This window comes from Motacilla alba, chromosome 13 (assembly GCF_015832195.1).
Source record: "Motacilla alba alba isolate MOTALB_02 chromosome 13, Motacilla_alba_V1.0_pri, whole genome shotgun sequence".
Taxonomy (NCBI): domain Eukaryota; kingdom Metazoa; phylum Chordata; class Aves; order Passeriformes; family Motacillidae; genus Motacilla; species Motacilla alba.
The window spans coordinates 16,397,077-16,418,124 of NC_052028.1; the positions used below are offsets into that span (position 1 = coordinate 16,397,077).

General features: G+C 55.1%; 1 protein-coding gene across 1 annotated transcript in view; it reads right to left on the minus strand.

Annotated features, from left to right (window-relative positions):
* The window catches only part of STK10 (serine/threonine kinase 10), a 41,691-nt gene extending 25,793 nt beyond the window's left edge, over positions 1-15,898 (minus strand). The window contains exons 1-2 of the mRNA XM_038150174.1: positions 15,617-15,898; positions 4,803-4,967 (exon numbers count right to left, since the gene is read on the minus strand). Of these exons, the coding sequence (XP_038006102.1) occupies positions 4,803-4,967; positions 15,617-15,772 (321 nt within the window). The 5' untranslated portion in view covers positions 15,773-15,898. The remainder of the gene's footprint in view (positions 1-4,802; positions 4,968-15,616) is intronic.
* Positions 15,899-21,048: the final 5,150 nt, after the last annotated feature.

Genomic DNA, 21,048 nt, shown 5'->3' on the forward strand with positions numbered 1-21,048 from the left:
TGGAAATGCAGCAAAGTGCCAAAAAGCCACTGGGCTGCATCACTTTTTCCACTTTGCAGCTCTGGCCAAGCTGAGGAGCTGCCCCTGAGGACAGGGAGGGGACACTGTGATGTCCCTGCTGCATTCCCAGCTCCCAGGGCCCTGTCCCGATGCGTGCTGATATCTGCCCACACCTGCTCCTCTCCTATCCACCCTGCTGAAGTTCCTGGGGGTGTTTTGCAGTTCTGCCCGAATTCTGGACTGGTAGGAATTTGGAAACCGGTCCAGCAAACCCCACCCCCACACTGCTTTTCCCAGCGGGGCCGATCCTGCAGCAGCTCCCGAGCCCTGCGTGTCCCAGGGAGCTGCCAGATCCCAGAGGGATTGGGATTTATGGTCCTGCAGCTGGGGCAAGGAGGAAGGGGAGGGATTGTTGTTCCTCCAGGACGCTGGTGAGCTGTTTAGCAGAGTTTGGGATCTCTTTGTTTTCCTGGGTTTTCCCTCGGCTACGCTCGAGTCCCACCAGCTCAAACAACAAAGTTCAAGAACTTCTGGGGGAAGTTTGGTACAAAGCTCCAGGAGCAGGAGGCCAAGTAGGAAGGGCTGCAGCTCTGCTGCCAAGTGGAGCTTTACAGGGACACAAAGAGCCATGGGATTCCTCAGGGACTGAGCAGCCTGGAGAGCCTGCTCTGGTCCAGCATTCACACAAACAGATCCCCACAGGCATCCAGCCAAGCTCAGGCTGCTCACCCTGCAAGACATCCCTGCAAGTTGAGATAACCTCCCTTTGCTAAGGAAAGCTGTGGGGAATCCGAGCCTGCTACCAGCTCCCTTTTCTGTTTGTTTTAAAGAAAAGGTACTGCCAGCCTCGGAGAGCCAAGGGCTGCAGATGCTTTACATAGCCCAGCAGCCGAGTGCATGGGATAATGAACATTTCTTTATGCTACAGGATTTTCAAGAATGCCCAAATCTCCAGTCAACATCCATATCAAAGGGGGAGCAATCCCAAAAGTCCCTGGCTGAACAGGTCAGGGCCTGCCCACAGAAAATGCAAAGGGCTTTTTTTAAGGAGAGTACAAAGAGCAGCACAGAGCTGGAGAGTCTGTGCCAGCTGTGGGAGTCTGTACCCACACAGGAGGAACCCTAGGCTGATTAAATGAACCCTTCCCCAAAAGGCCCAGGCAGGCAGGGTTACCTGCACGGAGCAGCAATCCCTGCTTTGATCTCCAGGAAAAGGCTGTTTATTCCAAAACCCTTTTGCCATGGCAACCGTGGGGCAGGGAGAAGCAGGGAGGGGGAGACAATTCCCCAGGGCTTCCCTAGAAAAGCTGTCCCACCACCAGCAGAGCGCTTCAACACCTGGGGCCAAGTGGAATTTTAATGAATTTCTAGAGATTCCTGCAGACTCGATGCTGGAGCATCTCAGGCTCCTGGCTTTCCTGCCATCCTGCTGGGCACAGCCACCATCCCCTGGGAGCAGAGGTTTCCTCCAGGAAAGGTCAGGTTCTTCACAGCAAACAACACTCTCCTCCCCTCTGCTCTTATCACTGCTCTGCCTGCGGGAGGAGACACTCGGAAACAGCAGAGGGGCTCAGCAGCAGCACATCAAAAGTTCCTCCCTTCCTCTGAGCTCTCAGTCTGGCTTTTTGTTGTTGTTTTGGAAGGGGGAAAAAAAGACTCCCAAACACGCAGCCCTCGAGAGGGACACAAAACACAAGAGCTGTTGTGTTCCTTTCCCATGTTGTAATAATTATCAGTGAAAATTCTGTTCAAAGCAAGCAAGCCCCGTTTCAGCCCCATTCCTAAGCCACAAATAACTTTTTAAAGTCCATTTTAAAAGCTGTGTTATATTGGGTGAGGGGGATTTGCTTCTGTGTTTCCAAGTCCTGCATCACAGGACTTTAAAATGTGTCCCAGCCACAAGGACTCAAACCAAACTCTTTAAAAGAAAGCATGAGAATCTCAGCTTCCATTTGGTGCCCCCATTTCCAGCAGCCAGGATTTATGCAAAAGAACATGAAATGCCACGGGGCTTGTAATAAAAATAAAATAAAATCCTGAAAGCTCCCACCAGGGCAGTTCTGCAGCTTCCCTGGGCTGTTTTCAAGCAGCACAAGACTTCTTGGCCTCTGCCACGAGCAAAGAGAAGGAGGTGGAGGGGGATGGGATGAGATAGGAGCTGCTGGCAGGGCACAGCCTCTCTGCAGAGGATTCAAATGCCAAGAAAGTTCATGTTGGACGCTGTTATCCCACCAGATTTATTCCTGGGAACTCACTGGGGCTCTCCCAACCCTTGCTCACGGCAGGCTTTGCTCCATCCCACACAAGAACTGGGGTTTTCCTCCTTTTACACTAAACACCAACCAGGTATAAAAGCCAGAGGAACTCTCTGCTTTGTGCTTTCCTTCCAGTGCTTTGGATTTCCGAGCAGCTGCAGGGGCATGAGCCCCTTCCCCTTGCACAGAAAGGTCTTTTGCTCCATAAATATTTCATGTCCCCTCCTGGCTGCTGGAGCACGAAGCCAGAGCCTGGCAGAGGAGCCACGGGGACCTGACACAGCTCGGGGGGAGTGAAGGACCAGGGTTCCTCACACATTGCCCTTGTTAACTCAAGGAAAGAACCTTTAGGAAGAGCCCCTCTCAAGCTGAGCCTGCTTGTGGCACTGTGAATTATTCAAGAGCCAAAGAGCTGCTGCCACCCAGGAGCTTGGGCCCATCTGGACCTGCTCACTTGGAATATTCTCTTTCCATGCTGGGCTGTGAGGAGCAAGGAAGCCACAGAGGGTTCCTGACCAGACAGGCATCCCCAGAGGTTTTATCCAGAGCCACTCTGAGAATCCAGGCACCCACCATGCAAATGATCCAGGAAAATGCTGGTTCAGACAACTGCACAGACAGAAATGAGGATGGGATGTGGGCAGAGCAATAAAAGCTGGTGTTTATATTTGCATGCAAATTTTCCCCAGCAGCACTGGTCACCAAGAACAGGAAGGTTTTGACTTCAGGGAAGGTCTGGTAGGGACTAAAAGCCTTGCAGAAGTAAAAGAGCCTGGCTTAAAGACTCCCCTCCAAGCCAGCAAAACACTGGGGTATTAATAAAACCAGCCTGGGCAGTGAAATGCAAATGCTACTCATGAAATAAAGAGAAGCATCCTGCTCCCAGAACAATGGCTGGGGCTGTGGGGTGGGTTTGACAGAACCCCGGGTCCTGCCCTGGTGGGAGAGCCCCAGACAGGAGGCTCTTGCGGCAGTGTTTAATTTTAGCAGGTCCGTGAGCACTCGACAGCACAAAGCCCTCCCTGCACAAAGGAACTCAGCAATCCCTTTTCCTCCAGGAGGGAAGGAAGGAAGGAAGGCAAAGCTTCCTATGGCGGGGAGGGGAGGGGAGGGGGCTGACACTTCAGAGAAGGAGCAGGGCACACGTGGAGGATGCAGGCAGAGCAGGGAGGTGAAGCAGGAGAAGAGGGGGGCAGATAAAGCAGCCTCATCTCTCACCCTGACTCAGGGTGTGTTTGCCTTTTTATTTTAGCCCAGATTAATCCTGCTGCACTTGCAATCCATCCAAATCCCAAGTCCCCTACGAGGAGGGATGTTTGTCCTTCCCTTCCTTAGCAGAGTACATATTTACCTTGTTCTTTAACATACCAGGGCTCAGAATCCATCCAAAATACCAAGGGGACAACTCAGCTCCCTCGAGACCAGAAGACAGAGCAGAAACACTCCAGCACTCCAAGCTGGGTGTCCCAGAGAGCTCAGGGGCTTTAGCCATGGATTTTTAAAAAAGAAAACACGCGCTGACAGTGCAAAAGGTGCCTGCTGAATCAGCCCAATAAAACATCCCTCTCCTGCATTGCTGGAGCCAGGAGTGAGCCAGACTGGGATTGTGTTATCCCAGCTGAGCCCTCAGCACCACAGGCAGGGACTGGCAGCTCCAACAGCTCAGCTCACACCAGTGCAACTCCCAGAAGCTGAGATCTCCTCTTTAACTCTATTAAATTTACTCGGGGAGGCCACAGAGATATCTGAAACATTAAAAACAGGAAGGAAGAAGCACCAGAGCTGCTGAACGCACCCTTTGCCACTCTCCTGACTTCCTGCAGTTCAAGGAGGAGCAGATGAACTGAGGAGATGGGTTTGGAAATCCTGCTGTTCACCTGATTTCCACAATCCTCACCCAGGCACAGAGCTGAGTATCCCAGGGCTCGCTCCCTGAGCCTCCCCATGCCCTGCCCAGAGCACGGGAAGGTGCCTTTCACGCTCAGCTTCCTCTGCTGCCAGGCACTCAGAGAGAGCAGCAGGCAGGGGAAAGAAAAAATCATATATAAACCTGCTGGGCTAGGGGAGAGAGCTGCAGGAACCTGCTGTTCCAGCCCTTGCACCAACCCACTCCACTGCATTTTATGGCCCTGCACCTCCACAACGGAGCTCGTGCTGTCAGGTGCCTCTGCATCGCAAGTGCTGAGCCCCAAATCAGCCCCAAATGCAGAAAATCACTCGGAAGAGTCACCCTTCCAGCTAATGTTTGAAAAGAGGGGCTTTCAAAGAGAGGGGAACTTATTGGTGATGCTTTTTCTACTTCTACAAACCCTCAATGGTGGAAAAAAACCACAGCTCCAACTTCCCTGTGAAATCCCTTGGCCTGCCCTGGGGTTTTTACCAGCAGCTTGAGTTAGAGGAGAGTTTGGTGATAGAGACAGCAGGGAAAATCCAGGCCCTGAGCACAAAGTGAGCTCATGACCCAGTTCTGGTGTTCAAGCAGCTCCAGAGGTTTTGTTTCACCGTGAGCAGGGGGAGGATGTCCCATCCCACCTGGGGCAGCCTTACCCAGAGTTTGCCCTCCCAGTAGAAGGCTCCCAGCAGCTTGACGATGTGGGGGTGGTCACAGGTGGCCAGGATCTCAATCTCCACCATGTAATCCTCCAGCTCATCCTCGCTCTTGGTCTCGATGACCTTGGCAGCTGCCAAAGCTCCCGTTTCCTTGTTCTTGGCCTGGAAGGAAAAGCCAGGGTGAGTCCAGAGACAGTGAGGAGCACCCAAGTTCCTGCTCAGCTTGGCTGGCCCCAGCCATCACACCAGGAGGGAAACTTGCAGGGGATTTCTGCTTCCTAAAGCTGCCCACAGCTTCAGTGTGGCTGGATCCTCCTTCCTCCCTCCAGGCTCCAAAGCCCAAACCACTTCCCATCACAGGGAGATGGAAACTTTTAGGAAAGGAGATGCAGCCTGTTGTTTGTAGCATGGGGGGGGAAAAAAAAGGAAGAAAGGAAACCTCAAAGTGTAGAAGCTCTCTGATGATACCACAGGTGAATTACTAGAAATCCTGAGCATGCAGATAATCCAGGCAAGATCTATCTGAGGGTGCAGCCAGGTGGGGATGGCACTCTGCTCCCAGGGACAGGGACAGGAGCAGAGGGAACGGCCTCAGGCTGGGCCAGGGCAGGCTCAGGGTGGACAGCAGCAGGAATTTCCCCATGGAAAGGGGGCTCAGGCACTGGAACTGCCCAGTTCCAGTGAGGAACTGCCCAAACCCAGGGAGGTTTGGATCCCCATCCCTGGAGTGTCCCAGGAAGGGCTGGAGGTGGCACTCGGGGCTCTGGGCTGGGGACAAGGTGGAGATGGGGCACAGCTTGGATTTGATGATGTTGAAAGTCTTTTCCAACCCCAGTTATTCTCTGACTTCGTAAAATTCACAGTCCAGCTGCAGCAGGGGATGTGTCACGTGTGGCAGAGGGGCGAGACAGGAGCTGCTGACCCAGGAGCATCCAGACATTCCCAGAAGCTCGCTGAGTCAGCAGATCACAGCATAGAGCTCCCTCCAGCTCACCCGCTGCTCCCCACTGACTCAATTCCACATCCTCTCCCTTTTTCCTTCCCTCTCCCCCACCCCAGGCTGCCTCTCCCCCAGGGAAACAATTCCCACTGTGGATGGAATTCCTGGAGGAGCCGGCCAAGCTCTGCTTGTGACCTTTCTTCCCACTCTGCAGTTTACATCTCTGCGTTTGGAAAACCCACGGGGGAGCTTACAGGAGGATGAATTCCTGCTGCAAACACCACGGGCCCCTCTGAACAGCTTCACACAGCCTGGGTGACACCATCACCACGTCCCAAGGGACGGGCTGGGGAGGGCAGGGAGGAACACTGGGAAAATCATTCAGCAGAGGGAGGAAAATGAGGGACCTCTGCCGTGTTTTGAAGTGTTGCTGCGTTCCAGGAGTTGGCAGGGACAGCCGTGTCCTTACCACAGGGGACAAATCCATTTCCATCCGGGCTCGCTGCCCAAACGCGGGCCAGCAGCTCCCGCTGGGTTCAGGAGAAATTAGGGGGTTCCTTTAGCTCAGCTCGGCTGGGTTCTCACCAAGCCACCACCAGATGCTCTCACACAGAGGGCAGGGCCGGGGGAAATGTGAAAGGAGCAGGGGGAGAAGCTCAGCCTTTCCAAACGGCAGCAAGAAGTGCCCCACTGTGATTGCTCTGCACTTACAGAGCTGGGAGAGCTCCAAGGAGGGGAAGTAAATATTGTGAGAAGAGGTGGGGCTTCCCCTGGAGGATTGATTCCCACCAGCAGGGCCCTGCCAGCTCAGCCCCTGCAGGATGCTGGGGCCCAGCAGCACCTGGAAAAACCCAGGAGAGGGCACAGAGCTGGGCTGGGGGTCAGGGTCTGCAAACCAGGCTGCAGATTGTGGTGGGGGAGTGACCACAGCCCAGGCTGGCTTTGCTCACTGTTATTGCTGCATCCCGGGGGTGAGCAGCCCAGTGGCCAGCCCCTGCCCGGCTGGGAGCCCGCCTGCACCTGCCTGGTGCCCAGCTTCACAGGAGAGAGTGACCAGGACAGCTTCCAGGACAGAGTCACTCCACATTCCTCCCCCACGCTGAGCTGGCCTCAACAAGTGTTCACAGCATTCACAGAATCACAGAATTCACAGAATCCCCAAATTGGAAGAGAGCTTCAAGATCATCCAGTCCAACCCAGCCCCAACACCTCAACTCAACCCTGGCACCCAGAGCCACATCCAGGCTTTGTTAAACACACCCAGGGATGGTGACTCCACCACCTCCCTGGGCAGCTGTTCCAGAACTTTATCACTCTTGCAGTAAAAGACTTTTCCCTAATATCCAACGTGTATTTCCCCTGAATGGGGCTCACCCACCTTTCCCCATGCCCCTGAGCTCCAAAGGGAGCACTCCCCATGTCCCACGTCCCCTCAGCTGGCACAGGGAGGTCCCAACTTGGGCACCCCAGAGGAAATGAGAGCAGCATCTCCAAGGAAAAATCAGCTCAGGACATCACCAGCGACACTTTGGAGGCAGCAGGCTGACACGGGCAGGGTGGCACAGGGATGGGGCGGGCATGACCCTGTCATAATGTCACTGCTGCAACCAGGGGCACTTCCCAGAAGGGACCAAACTGACCCTTGGGATGGCAGAAGAAGCTGAAGTAGGAAGGAGATCATGGGGTGAGCAGGTTTTGGAAAATTATCTCCCCTGGAGCGCAGAGAAGACACTGGTTATCCCACCCAGCAGCTCTGGGAGGACCAGCACTGGTACAGGCTGGACAGCTCATCCCTCCCTGAGGTGTCCATGGCCCCTCTGAGCCCAAATTCCAGCTGTCCTGTTCCTACCACGCCAGGCAGAGGGAGACGCCCAGTGCCTGGCACGGGCAATGCTGAACTGAGCCCAGCAGTCACCCTGGCATCAGGAAAGCTTTGAAATTCCAAGGATCTTCTGCCCCTTTCTCTCCACCTGCTCGTCCCCCAGCCCTGACACCAGGCTACAGCCCCATCCCAGACTGCAAAACCCCAAGAAACTGCTGGATGCCAGTTCCATCTTTTAGCTCCTCCACTCCTGGACATTTCAATCCCACAGATAATTTGTCCTTGGGGTGCTAATTAGCACCAAAAAAAAAAAAAAAAAAAAATCTGAGTAGACAGCTGCCAGCATGGTGCCCAGGAGGTGCTGCTGAACTCCAGGGGGGTTCATTACTGTCATTTAAACCCCAAAAAGCCCTCGTGGCCACCAGCAGCCCCTGAGCAAGTCAGCGGTGACAGGAAGAGGGCTGGAATGTGCATTCCACGAATGTCACATAAAAGTTACTCAGTAATCCGCTGCAGGGAGCCAGGCCAGGAGCCCAGCAGGAAACAAGGGAAGGGATCTCCCTGCAGAGCCCTGCAGCAAAGTGGGGCTGGCCCTGCTCTGGCCAAGCCTGGGAATGCCAGGAGCTAGGGGACGAGCAGGATTGCTCCTGGGAGGAGAAGGGAAAGCTCTGCTGGGGTTGTGGATCTGAGGGCTGAGAGGTGCCTGCTCAGGTGACAGAAGTGGCTCTTTGGCCTCTGCCTGTGAGTCACCCTGCAGCTATTGTGAAATGCCAGCGTGACAAACACAGGAACTATTTTAAGCCCTGAAAGAACACACTAGAGGAAGGCTGGAGGGTTCAGGACGGCCAGTTTCTAGGTGAGGCAGAGAAAAGCCCTCCCTGAACTCTCACTGGCACAAAAAGCAGAACTGAGAGCCCTCCAGGCCTTCACCTCAGCTCCTCTGCACCCAGTTCCTCCCCAGGCCGCGGGGCCATCCCTCACAGGCTCTCCTGCCACCATAGTTTTGGTGTCAGCTCCTCTCCCCCTCCTTGCCAGCCCTGTCCCCATGCCAGGAGAGCTGATGCTTCAGCTGTCACCAGGTTAGAGCTCCAGGAGGAGCCGGGAGGTGCCAGGGACGCTGCGCTCGGGGGGTGACAGCTGGGCCCGCCCCACCCCGCCCTGCGCGGCACCGCTCCCTCACACGATCCCCGGGGATTACATAACGATTAATTGCCTCCCGAAGAACCTGGCCCGAGCTCCCTGCACCAACAAACAAACACACAACACAGTGCTCGTGGTGCTGTCAAACGATCCATGGGAGCTGGGATGGGGACGGGCTGAGGAAGCTGGGGGTGCTCAGCCTGCACAAGGGAAGTGTGGGGTGACCTCACCGGTCTGTGAGGGGCCCCACAGTGCCTGAACTGCCACAAAAAATGGAGAGGGACTGTTCCACACTGACACAGCAGGGCTGGATGGGATTTTGGGATTAAATTCTCCCCTGTGAGGGTGGGCAGCCCTGGCACAAGTGCCCAGAGCAGCTGGGGCTGCCCCTGGATCCCTGGCAGTGCCCAAGGCCAGGCTGGATGGGCTGGGAGCCAGCTGGGACAGTGGAAGGTGTCCCTGCCATGGCAGGGGGGGAATGAGGTGAGCTTTAAGGTCCCATCCAACCCAAACCATTCCATGACTTCCAAGCCTATCAGGCCCCCTAGAACCATGAATGAATCCAGTTTGGGGTTTTGTTTGAAACTCTGGATTCAGGCCCTGGTGCCACCAAAGGGAGCAGCTGGTGACCCGTGGCCAGGGGACAGCAGCACAGCCCGGGTGCCACAGCCCCAGCACTGCTGCTCTGGCAGCTGTGGCAACATCTCAGCAAGAGGGAAGGGGAAGTGGCTTATGAAACACCCCAAAAACCGTTAAAAAAACCCCATCAAAAAGCAGAAATGCCTTGCTTTGGTTATACAAGCTAAGGGCAGGAAAGCAGCCCCACCAGAGAGCTCAGCTCCAGCCATGGCCTCTGGGCAGACCTGCCAAAGAAAAGCGTGACCAGAGCACAGCACAAACGCCTCTCCTGGCCTTAAAAGCTCAGCAGCGGCCCAGCAAAGAGGGGCAGAGATGAGATGAGAAGGCAGCAGAGCAGCAGAGCTGCACGTGATGTTCCAGAGCTTGCACCCAAAGAGCCGCAGCGAGAGCCTTGGGGCTGCTGTGCTGTGCTAGAGGCACCCACAGAAACCAGGCAGAGACATGCAAATAAACAGGCAGGCTTTGAGGAGAGGGAAGTTCCACCTTGACCCAGCATCTTCAGCCTAAAACTTGAGAGCACCAAACAGCCTTCAAATCGGTGGGCCCTGAAGAGCACCGTGCTCCAAGTGAGCATTCCTGGCCCTGTCTTCATTCAGACAACGCCACAACGTTGGAAAAATAATGAAAAAAATAGAGGGGAAAAAGCCTTTCAGGCAGTTCTGAGTTTCCTAGCAACTTCCTGCCACAGACTTGGTGCACCGAGGGCTTTGGGAGCAGGGGCTGAATGTCTGTGACACCCAGGAGCCAGGAAAGGGGTTTAGGCTGGCACTGGCAGGTCTGGCTGGCTGGCAGCCCTCTCTCACTGGGCTGGAAAGCATCAGCTCAGCAAGGCCCTGGCAGGGGAATAAAACACTCAGCTCTTCCCTGTCTCCAGAGCCCGGGGCTGCCAGGGTGGCCCAGCACTGCTGGCACTCCCCTTTGCAGGAGGAAGGCGGGGCAGGAGCAGCAGATCCAGGTGTGAGAACCAAGAGCAGCTGCTGGGCACAGCCTCCTTCCCTGCCTCTCCCACCTCCCTAAACACCACAGAGCGAGCAAAGAGAGGAGCCCTGGGGACAGAAATGTCCTCAAGGTTCCCCTGTGCTGCCTGGGAGGTGGCACCGAGGTGCTTTTCTCCGGCCACAGAGAAGTCAGAGGATGCAGCTGCAGCAGGAAGGGAGCCGTGGCTCTGCTCTGTGCCAGGGACATGCTGCCCCTTCCAGCCCCAGCCCTGGGGTGGCACAGGCACATGCTGCCCCTTCCAGCCCCAGCCCTGGGGTGGCACAGGCACACGCTGCCCTTGGGGGAGCTGCCCCCTCCCTTTCCCACAGGAGCAGAGCGTGCCCCTGATCTCCTGCTCAGTCTCTGCTCTCTCTGGACTCAGGCCCAGGCAGGCTGGCAGTGCCAGGGGACACAGCACGGCCACCCCCACAGCCCCTGGGGACAGCCAGCCACAGGGGGCTGACCTGGCACTCCCCCACATTTACAGCAGCACCCCCTGGACAGAAAAAGAAGCTTTTCTCCAGGGAAGCTGGGTCCTCAGGAGACAAAACATTTACAAACCCATGAGATGTGCAGGGAGGTGCTTTTCTGAGCAGCAATTGCCACGTGCTGAGGGTGAAAGGCTCATCTGAGCTCTCCTGCAGGCAGCTGCCCACAGCTCCCACTGGCAGCAGCACTGCCAGGATCTGGGCTGTGCCACTGAAGTCATTGCCCAAATATTTAGGCCATGGAGAGCTGTCCCTGTCCCCTGTCACACAGAGACAGCCGCAGAGCACAGGGCTGCAGCAGGGACGGAGCATCCCACGTTTCCATCAGCTGAAAGTGAAAATCAGGTTTAAAGTTCAGCCAGGTTTAATGCTGTTAAACCTTCCCATTCCTCTTTCCCAAGCAAACAGATTTTAAGGAAACCCTTCAGCTGTTCCAAAGGACAAGACCATGATCTGATCTTACATTTCTTGTGGCCAACCAGCTCAAACTTCCCCTGTTTCTGTTTTCCTTCCCTTTTCTTTTTCAAAGTTAACTCGGCTGATTAACATCTCTCTGTGACACCCTTTCCAGGAATTAAAGTGTAGAATCACAGAACGATTTGGGCTGGAAGGAAACTTAAAACTCATTTTGTTGCCATGGGCAGGGACACCTTTCACTATCCCAGGCTGCTCCAAGCCCTGTCCAAGTGTCCCTTGGGCACTGCCAGGGATGCAGGGGCAGCCACAGCTGCTCTGGGCACCCTGTGCCAGGGCTTGTCCACCCTCCCAGGGAACAATTCCTTCCCAAAATCCCACCTAACCCTGCTGCCTTATGGATCAAACCAAGAGCTGAGCCTGGATCACCTGAGCCGGCCCCGAGTGGTGCAGGCTGGGGCGATGAGCAGAGAGGTCTGCGGTGCCAGGGCCACTCTGGTGCCCACAGAGAGCCCCTCTGCTGCTGCAGGAGCTGCACAATCCAACCACCAGCCTCTGCCCACCCCCTGTCAAAGCCTGTACAGCACCGACAGCAGCCCAGCACGTCAGATAACCCAAATTCTCCTTTTCCAGCGTGCCTTGGAGGGGAAAGGAGAAGCAGGGCACAAAAGAGGCGCTGCCGAGTGGCTGTGCCCCGGGGCTCGGCGGGATGGAGCTGTGCGGAGGCGATTTGCAGGGGTGAAGTGAAGAACCCCCTCTGGCAGCTGCGGGGGCTGTGGGCAGCCTGTCCCCACCCTGCCTTATCGGCAGCCAGTGTCCCCATCAGCAGCGCTGGGCAGGGCAGATAGCGCTGCACAAGAGGCACGGGGCAGCAAAACAATCCCCCGGGAGAGAGGCAGGAGGCTCTGGCCGTGCTCCAGCTGCCAGAGGAGCCCCTGCCAGCCGGAGCTCTCCATGCCCACACGGCCATCCCTTCCTGGGGGCATGAACAGCAGGTATTGCTCGGGTTGCAGGGATAAGAGGTGATGCAGGGGCTCCAGCACTGCTGGTTTCACCCTCAGCATCTTCCCTGAGAGGCACTTGTCCCTCCAAACGATGCCAGCTCTGAAGTGGCAACACAGATCCTCTGGGTTTCTGGGTGGCATCTTAGGTGTCATTCCAGGAGAATAACTCTGCTCTTTTCTTTTCTGAAGTGGCAACACGGATCCTCTGGGTTTATGAGGAGTATCTTAGGTGTCTTTCCAGGAAAGTAACTCTGCTTTTTTTCTTTTCTGAAGTGGCAACATGGATCCTCTGGGTTTATGGGTGGTATTTTAGATGTTTTTCCAGGAGAATAACTCTGCTTTTCTTCTAAGGCAGCTTGGGAAGGGTCTGAGTGAGGAGCTTCTACAGGCTCCCAACCCTGGCTGGGCTGGAGCCTTCCCAGCCTGGCACCCACTGCCCACAGCTCCACACTGCTGGGTTTGGGATCATCCATCTAACAAGCTTTGGATGAGGTGGTGACAAAGCTTGGTCACCTGTGGCTGCCACCACGTCCTCAGTGCACCTCTGGCCTTGCCGAGGCCGCAGCATTCACGGAATGAGAGCTAGAAAGAAACATTTCCTCCCCACCCCCTCCTACTTTTCAGCTTCATTACCCTCTGTTCAGCTGGCTCCTCATGCAGGCAGATCCTCTTTGCTGCAAAAAGTCTTTCTATAAAAACAGGGAAATCCCAGCCCCAGTTTCTGCTGGCCACAGGTTTTTTAGGTCTGCCGTGTAGCATCCAGGCTCCGCTATAAATTTCATTCCTTTTAATTAATTTGTATTTAAATGAAGCCTGTCCTACTTTTGGAAATGCTGGGAGAAGCCAGTTCAGCTTTGCTGAGCCCAGGACACAGCTCCAGCCAGGATTCCACAGGGCAGGAATCCCCCAAATCCCTGAGCCCTCCTTCCTCCTGCTCACACCCAGCCTATAAAACCAAATCCTCCGAAACCCAGCCCGTTTTCCATCTTTCCCCAGCTCCGTTTCTGCCAGCTCTGACTGCCCAGAGAACAAAGCCCTGCTCAGACCTTTCCAAGGGGACACAACAGATGGCACACGGGGCAGGATGCAGGCTCAGGATTCTGTCACCTCCCCACGCTTCCGGGCGTGGAAAAGGGAGGAAAACAGGCAGGAACTCCACTCCAACATCCTGGAAACCTCAGGGCCCTGCAGACACTCAGCCTCGCTCCAGGCAGTGCCTTCAGTGAGAAAATCAAATTGATTTTAGGGTCAAGAGAATGATTCAAGCTGTTCACTGAATTTTGGGTGCCTCCGCTCTCCTGGAGGACAGGTGGGTTATCCAGCTGATGGTTTTTGGTGGGTTATTCTGCAATTTTTGGTGGGTTATTCTGCAATTTTTGGTGGGTTATTCAGCTGCTTTTTTTGGCAGCTGAGCAGCACAAGAGGGCAAACCCCTTCTTTCATATCCCACCTTACACTCATCCACATCCCAGATACAAAAAAACAAAAGGAGACAACAAAAAAACTTTAGGTGAAGGGAAAATGTGTCTCTGGTTATTAATCCCAAAATAAGGGTTATTAATCCTTATAAAATAAGGATTTATTATCCAAAAATAAGGATTTATAGTACAGTACCCCCAAATAATTTGGGGTTCTTGAATGAACAAACAAACTCTTGGATGAGAATTCAAAATCCAGCCATGACCTTTTTTCCAGATGGAATGGAGAGCAGGTGGAGAAGAGATCAAAGCAATGGAGAAGTGAAATGTTGCTAAATATAATAAAATAACCCTTTGATTTCTGGCACGACGCTAAACCTCACCCTGCCTAACAGGGTTAAAACTCCACAAAAGCAAAAATTTGCCTGAATGTTCAAGTTCCAGAAGGAGTGAACTTCTGGTTGTAAACACATGGTGTCCACTGGGGCATTTTCATTCTCATTTGGGTCAAAATGGGGATGAAAGGAGCTGGAGATGAGCTGTTGCTGCCTGACAGGCTGACATTCTTTACCTACAGTAATAAAGTTACTCTGACAATGGTTTTCTTGTGAGGCTGGGGTTAATAACTGAGGCATTCAGATACGACAACAGGCTAAAATCCAAACCAGCCGCCTCTAAAGCAGCTTTATTCTCTAAGTCACCTACTTTGGGTACATTATACATGTTTAAAATAGAAAGCATTTAAATAATTATTTAAGTTTTCCTTTCTCTCGGAGGCCAATGAAGTTATTTCACACTGTTTACCTGGCTCCTGTCTGAGAAACCTGAGCAAATAAAAGCAAGGAACCATCCAGGAGTGAGTGTGGCTACACACAAACGTGTCTCCAGTGCACCTCGCACGGCAGAATGGCAACAGAATTTCTACTGGTGCTGCTTTCAGAAGGATAAATGGAGAAGGGATTTAAATATCATTTTTAGGAATTGTGTTTTATTGGAAGATGGGGTCTTTCACTAAAAACTTGCACTCAAAGGGTATTTAGCACTCTTTTTTTTAGAGTTTTTGTCAAATAACGCGCTAGAGATGAGGAACAAACACCAAATCACCCTGTCCTGACCCGCGATCACCTGCCTCCCTTCCTGCCCTGTTTATTTCTCATTTTTTCAAGGGCAGTGCCTTCTCAGGCGATCTAACGAGGCCATCGAGCCCCAGCTGCCCGAGAGGCAATTCCACCCCATTCCAAGCGGCGCCTGTCACACAGGTGTGTCCAGAGGGAGCCTGCGGATCCCCCGGCTCGACCCGTGCCCGGACACGGGACAGTTCCAGCGGGGACAGCGGGAACGCCGCTGCTTCGGAGGGCAAAGTCCGGGGAATCTTTGCTCCTTGAAACCCCCGTGCCTAAAGCCGGGGTTAAACATTCACAGCCCCGGAGCCGGCTCCTCTTGGCCCTCCCGAGTTTTCTGCCGGCAGCCACGGCGGGGATACAAATCCCCTGTCACCCCCGGAGACTCGGAAAACTTGGAGACAGCCCTGGAAGCGCCGACTTCCAAGAAGCCTCCCTCCATTCATTGCACCGGCGGGCTTGGCAGGGAGCGCCGGGCTCCGCTCACAAAAGCATCGCCCTGAAAACGGCGATCCGGGGCGACAAAAAACAAAAACAAAACAAACAAACAAAAAAAACCCCAAAAAAGTAAAAAAAGGCAAGAAAGAAAAGAAGCAGGAAGCTTTTCTGCCTCCTTCCCGGAGCGCTGCCATCCCCAGCCCAGCTCAGCCACCGTGCCCGTCCGGCTCCTCCGGTTAACGGGATGCGGAGCCGCTCCGAGCCCGGGGCCGCTGCTCGCGGCCCCGCCGAGACCTTGTAGACTTCGGTACACCCACTTTGTAGACTTCGGGATACCCACTTTGTAGACTTCGGGATACCCACTTTGCAGACTTCGGGATACCCACTTTGCAGACTTCAGGACACCCACCTTGTAGACTTTGCCGAAGGCTCCATCTCCCAGCTCTCCCACCACCTCCCACACCTCGCCGGGGTCCAGGTCGCGGCGGACGTGCTCGTATTCCTTGGAGCGGCGTTTCTCGAAGGCGGAGAGGCGCAGGATGCGGCGGAAATTGGCGAAAGCCATCCCGGAGCGCGGCCCCGGGAGCTGCGGAGCCGCCGCCCGCTCCGGCCCCGGGAGGACGGAGCCGCTGCGCGCCCGGGGAGCGGCGAGGCGGGACCGGCACCGGGGCCGCCTCCAGCCGCGCACATGGAGCCGGAGCCGCTCCACCTGCTGGGCTGGGCTGGGCTGCCCGCCACAGAGCCATTGGCCGCCCGAGCCCTCCGCCCGCCCGGCCGGCACCGCCCCGCACGGCTCGGTTCGATCCGGGTATGGCACAGACAGGGCATGGTCCGGGTAGGGCACGGCACAGACAGGGCACGGGCCGGGCACGGCGCAGACAGGGCATGGCCCGGCTCGGTCCAGGTAGGGCACAGACAGGGCACGGCCCGCCCAGACTGTCACGGTTCATCCCGGGCACGGCTCTGCCCTGGCACAGCACGGTTCAGTCTGGGTACGGCCCGGCACTGCCCAGCCGGGTCAAGGTCCGTCCTGACCGGCACGGCTCAGCCCGGGTACGCTCTGCCCAGTCGTCGTGGCACGGTTCGGCCCGGCTACGGCCCGGCTCGGCTCGGTCCCGCCGGGGCACAGCCCGGCCCCGTTGTGCCCGTCCCGGTGCATCGCGCCACGGCCCCGCCCGGCTCGGTTCGGCCCCGCCGCGGAGCCAGCCAGGGGATCGCAATCCGAGCCAAGGAGAGCAAACCCGGCCAGGCGGGCAGGGAAGGAGCGATGCCCCCGGCCCGGCCCGGCCCGGCCCGACCCCGCACGGAGAGCCCGCATCCCGGCCTGCCCTGGCAGCAGAGCCGCGATCCCGCTCCCCCCGCTCCTTCAGACGGACAGACAGACGGACCCGGCTGATTGCAGCCTCCAGCAGCGGGGACTGCGGGGAACCCGCCCGCGGCTGTCGGGATGGGAGCCGGGCGGTGTCCGGTGGGAAGCTCGTTCGCATCCTCCCCACGGAGCAGTTCAGAGCTCCGGGAAGCCGGCTGGCAATGCCGCTGGAATGGGGACATCTAGGGGACCCCCCCGGCGGTGCAGCCGGAGCCACCGGGCTCGCCCTGCCCGGAGCCGCACCGAGCGGGTTTTGCCCCAAATCCAGCCCCAGAGCGCAGCCCGGGGCACAGGGACAGGGCACGCTCCATCCCGAGCGATAATTCCAGCAAAACTCAGCACAGGCTCCCTCGTTCACAACATCTGACCTTAGCGATGGCTCACGCGTTCCCTGACACATCATTCCCTGAAACCTCGGGCTGCTCGTCATCTTTCCCCGTCCTTGCTGTTTACAAAAAACCCCAAAAAACTGGCAGAGTATTTCCAGCTCCCAGATGTTGATGGAAAGAATTACCTGAGCAGTAAATGCTCCTAAAAACGAGATTGGCACTGAAGCTCTCAAGTGCTCTGTGCGATGTTTTGGGAAGGGACACTCTGCATCACCTGGGATTTAAAACCAGGCATCAGTGACACTGCAAGCATTGCACTTCAGGTGTTCCGACAACAGCAGCACTCTGTAATATTAATTAGCCAGCAGCTTGGTTAATTCAGGGCTTGGCAATTCCCCAGAAAGCTTTCAGGCACAGCTCTGTGTCCTCCCTGCTGCTCTGGGAGGTGACAATGGCCTGGCTGCTCCCGAGGGCTGAGAGGCTCAGGGGAGCTGGCAGAGCCGCCAAGATCCGCTCCAGCTCTGCCTGAAGATCCTCCTTGCCCCTTGCACCGCCCGCTCCCCTGTTTGTGAGGCACACAGAGCTCCAGCCCTGGCTGGGTGGGTGCCATTCCTGTCACCTGTGTCCCAGCAGGGTGTGAAGCCCCCAGGCCAGGCTGTCCAAACACGATAACCAGGTCCTGGCACAGGCAGCACAAAATCCACGGAGGAAACCCCAGGCAGCCCTGCAGGAATCCTTCCAGCTGTGCCCGGTGCCAGGGGCACGGGGCAAGAGGGCATCTCTGCCTCGCTGGAGCTCATTCCTGAGTGCTGCACATGTAATCCTTTCCCAAAGCCAGCCATGCTCCACGCTGAGAAGCATTTTTTTGGTTTCTTGCCAAAAGTCCTCCACATGAGGCTTTTTGGAACCCCTCACGCCCTGGTCCAGTACTTCCCCACCTCATACTGCAGTTCTTCAATAGATTTGAAGATATTTTCAAGGTATTTTTGGTGCTCCAGCCCAAATGATCCCTCCTCCCACAGGTTTCCCCCACTGGCAGAGATTTAAGGGTGGCAGAATCAGCCCAAGCTGCAGATTTATTTATTTGTTTTTAGCATGGGCAGTTTTTCTTCTGTGTTCACACTTGGGGGAGTTTGGCTGGAATTCTGGACCTGGTTCAGTTCTTCCTCTGCACTGCCCTGGAGGAGATTGAAGAGGACTGAAAGGAATTGTTAAAAGTGACACCTTCAAAAGAAAAATGTGAGGTTTTTTGAGTGTTTCTGGTTTGTTGGAAAAGTGTTTTTTTTCCTCCAGTGGTGGGGTGGGAAAGAAGGTGGGAGAAGAAGACAGGAGGAGAGGACAGGCAGACAGCAACGAGCACCTGCACATTTTCTCTGGGCAGAAATCACACGTGGCTCTCATAAATCATCTCGTTAATACTGTCCATGAATTCTGAGCAGCATCTCTGTCTGTTCCGGGGTGTTAATTGCCTGTGCAGCCTGACTGGGAACAGTGGGCATTTCAAATGAAATAAATCCTGCTAATTATTGCTCTCAGCTTCGTGCAGGAGACGCCTGAGAGCTCCCTGCTCTCCTCAGGGGAAGGTTTATTGCTTTCCCCAGGATGGGACCGACCTGAGTACGGATCAGATCCTGCTGCTCTTCCACCACTGGGCTGGAATGCTGTGGGCAGGGAGAAGGGTGGTAAAGCCAGGATTACCCCTAAAGCTCAGCTTTGAGGTTGGGCATGAGCTGCAGCTCAGCTCTGGAGCAGGAGCCTGGCCCAGGATCAGCACTGGGAGTGTCCCCTGTGGGGTTTGGGGAGGGGGAGAAGCCAACCATGGAATGGGAGGGATGGCAAAGGAACCCTCGAAGGAGAGTTCCAGGATGGGCAGAGGGATGGAGCAGCTCTGCTGGGAGAGCTGGGATTGTTCAGCTGGACAGGAGGAGCTTTGGGGTGACACAGTCGTGACCTTCCTGAGGGAGCTGCAGGAAGGATGGAGAGAGAGGATTTACAAGAGCCTGCAGTGACAGGATACTGGGAATGCTTCCCACTGCCAGAAAGGAGATTTAGATGGATATTGAGAAGAAATTCTTCCCTGTGAGGGTGGCAGGCCCTGGCACAGGGTGCCCACAGAAGCTGGGGCTGCCCCTGGATCCCTGGCAGTGCCCAGGGCCAGGCTGGAGCAGCCTGGGGCAGTGGAAGGTGTCCGTGCCATGGCAGGAGATGGAGCGAGATGAGCTTTAAGGTCCCTTCCATCCCAACCCACTCCAAGACTCCCTGGCAGCAGCTTTGGAGCCTGGCTGGTGTCACTTGCTGTCCCAGCACATCCCAAACCCAGCAGCAGCAGCAGCTGAGGCTCCATGGCAGGAAGCAGCAGGATTCTGGCATTTCCAGCAGCTGGGAGAAGCAGGAGATCCCATTTATTGTCTGGATGTGAGCAGAGCTCGGTATTCCACGTGCTCCTCCCAGGCAGGAAATCAGGATTATGGTCTGTTCCTGAACCTCCCTGCCCTCAACAGAGCACCTCCACCTGCTCCAGGGCACGAGGAGCTGAGGGACATCACCTCACCTGCTCCTCCTTTCTGCTGCCAGACCCCTGGGTCACTGCTTTTAATAATAAGATAATTAATGATAAGATAAATAATAATCAGATAATTCTCCTCTTTGCCCACCGGAGTCTCCTCTGCAGTTATTTGCTGGAGGTGGTTGTAGCTGAGCCCTGCAGGGTGTGCAGCCCCTGCCCTGGCAGGTACCAACCCCCCCATCCTCTGGACAGCTCCAAGCCCTCCCAGCAGCTCCTGAAATGAGGCTTTCCAGCCCCAAATCCTGCTGATGCTGCCTGGTTGAAATGAGGCTTTCCAGCCCCAAATCCGGGTGATGCTGCCTGGTTGAAATGAGGTTTTTCAACCCCAAATCCTGGTGATGCTGCCTGGTTGAAATGAGACTTTCCAGCCCCAAATCCTGCTGATGCTGCCTGGTTGAAATGAGATTTTCAACCCCAAATCCTGCTGATGCTGCCTGGTTGAAATGAGGCTTTCCAGCCCCAAATCCTGGTGATGCTGCCTGGTTGAAATGAGATTTTCAACCCCAAATCCTGCTGATGCTGCCTGGTTGAAATGAGGCTTTCCAACCCCAAATCCTGGTGATGCTGCCTGGTTGAAATGAGGCTTTCCAACCCCAAATCCGGGTGATGCTGCCTGGTTGAAATGAGGTTTTTCAACCCCAAATCTGGGTGATGCTGCCTGGTTGAAATGAGGCTTTCCAACCCCAAATCCTGGTGATGCTGCCTGGTTGAAATGAGGCTTTCCAGCCCCAAATCCTGCTGATGCTGCCTGGTTGAAATGAGACTTTTCAACCCCAAATCCTGGTGATGCTGCCTGGTTGAAATGAGACTTTTCAACCCCAAATCCTGCTGATGCTGCCTGGTTGAAATGAGGTTTTTCAACCCCAAATCCTGCCTGCTTCAAAGGGCGCCTTCAGCAGGGGCTGTGCAGGCTCCCCCCAGCCCTGCACAATCCAGATGTTGGGAATCACTCCAACATCTGCCCCTCATCTCCACGGGCAGAGCAGCAGGCAGGGAGGGGCTCTGGGAGCCTGGAACGTGTTCGGGATGAGCCCCGGGCAATCAGCTGGAACTGATTTCTCCCGAGTCACTCGGGAAACTCTTTTGGAGAGGGGATGGGAGCCTGGATTTGGGGTCTCTCTGGAGTAACTCCTGCTGGGCAGGGCTATCTTGTGGGGTGGGATCTGCCTCCTCTCCAGAATGAACAGCTGAGCTGCAGGGAATCTGAAAGGGTTGCAGTCTCCTGCTTGGATGAAAAGCAACAACAACAACAACAACAACAAAACCCACAAAAAACAACCAAACCAAACCAAAACAAACTAAAACAAACAAACAAAAAAACCCCAACCCAAACCAAAACAAAAAACCCCCAGCCCCCAAAAAACCCCCAAAAAACAAAAGAAAAAAAATCACCAAACCCCAACCCAAACAAACAAACAAACAAAAAAATCCCACCCCAAAACAACAAAAAAACCAAAAACCAAACCAAACCAAAAAAAAAAAAACAAAAAAAAAAAAAAAACAAAAAAAAAAAACCAAAGAAAAACCAAGAGGGATCCTGGAGAGCCTCCCAGCAGGAGCAACTCCTGAGAATCCTT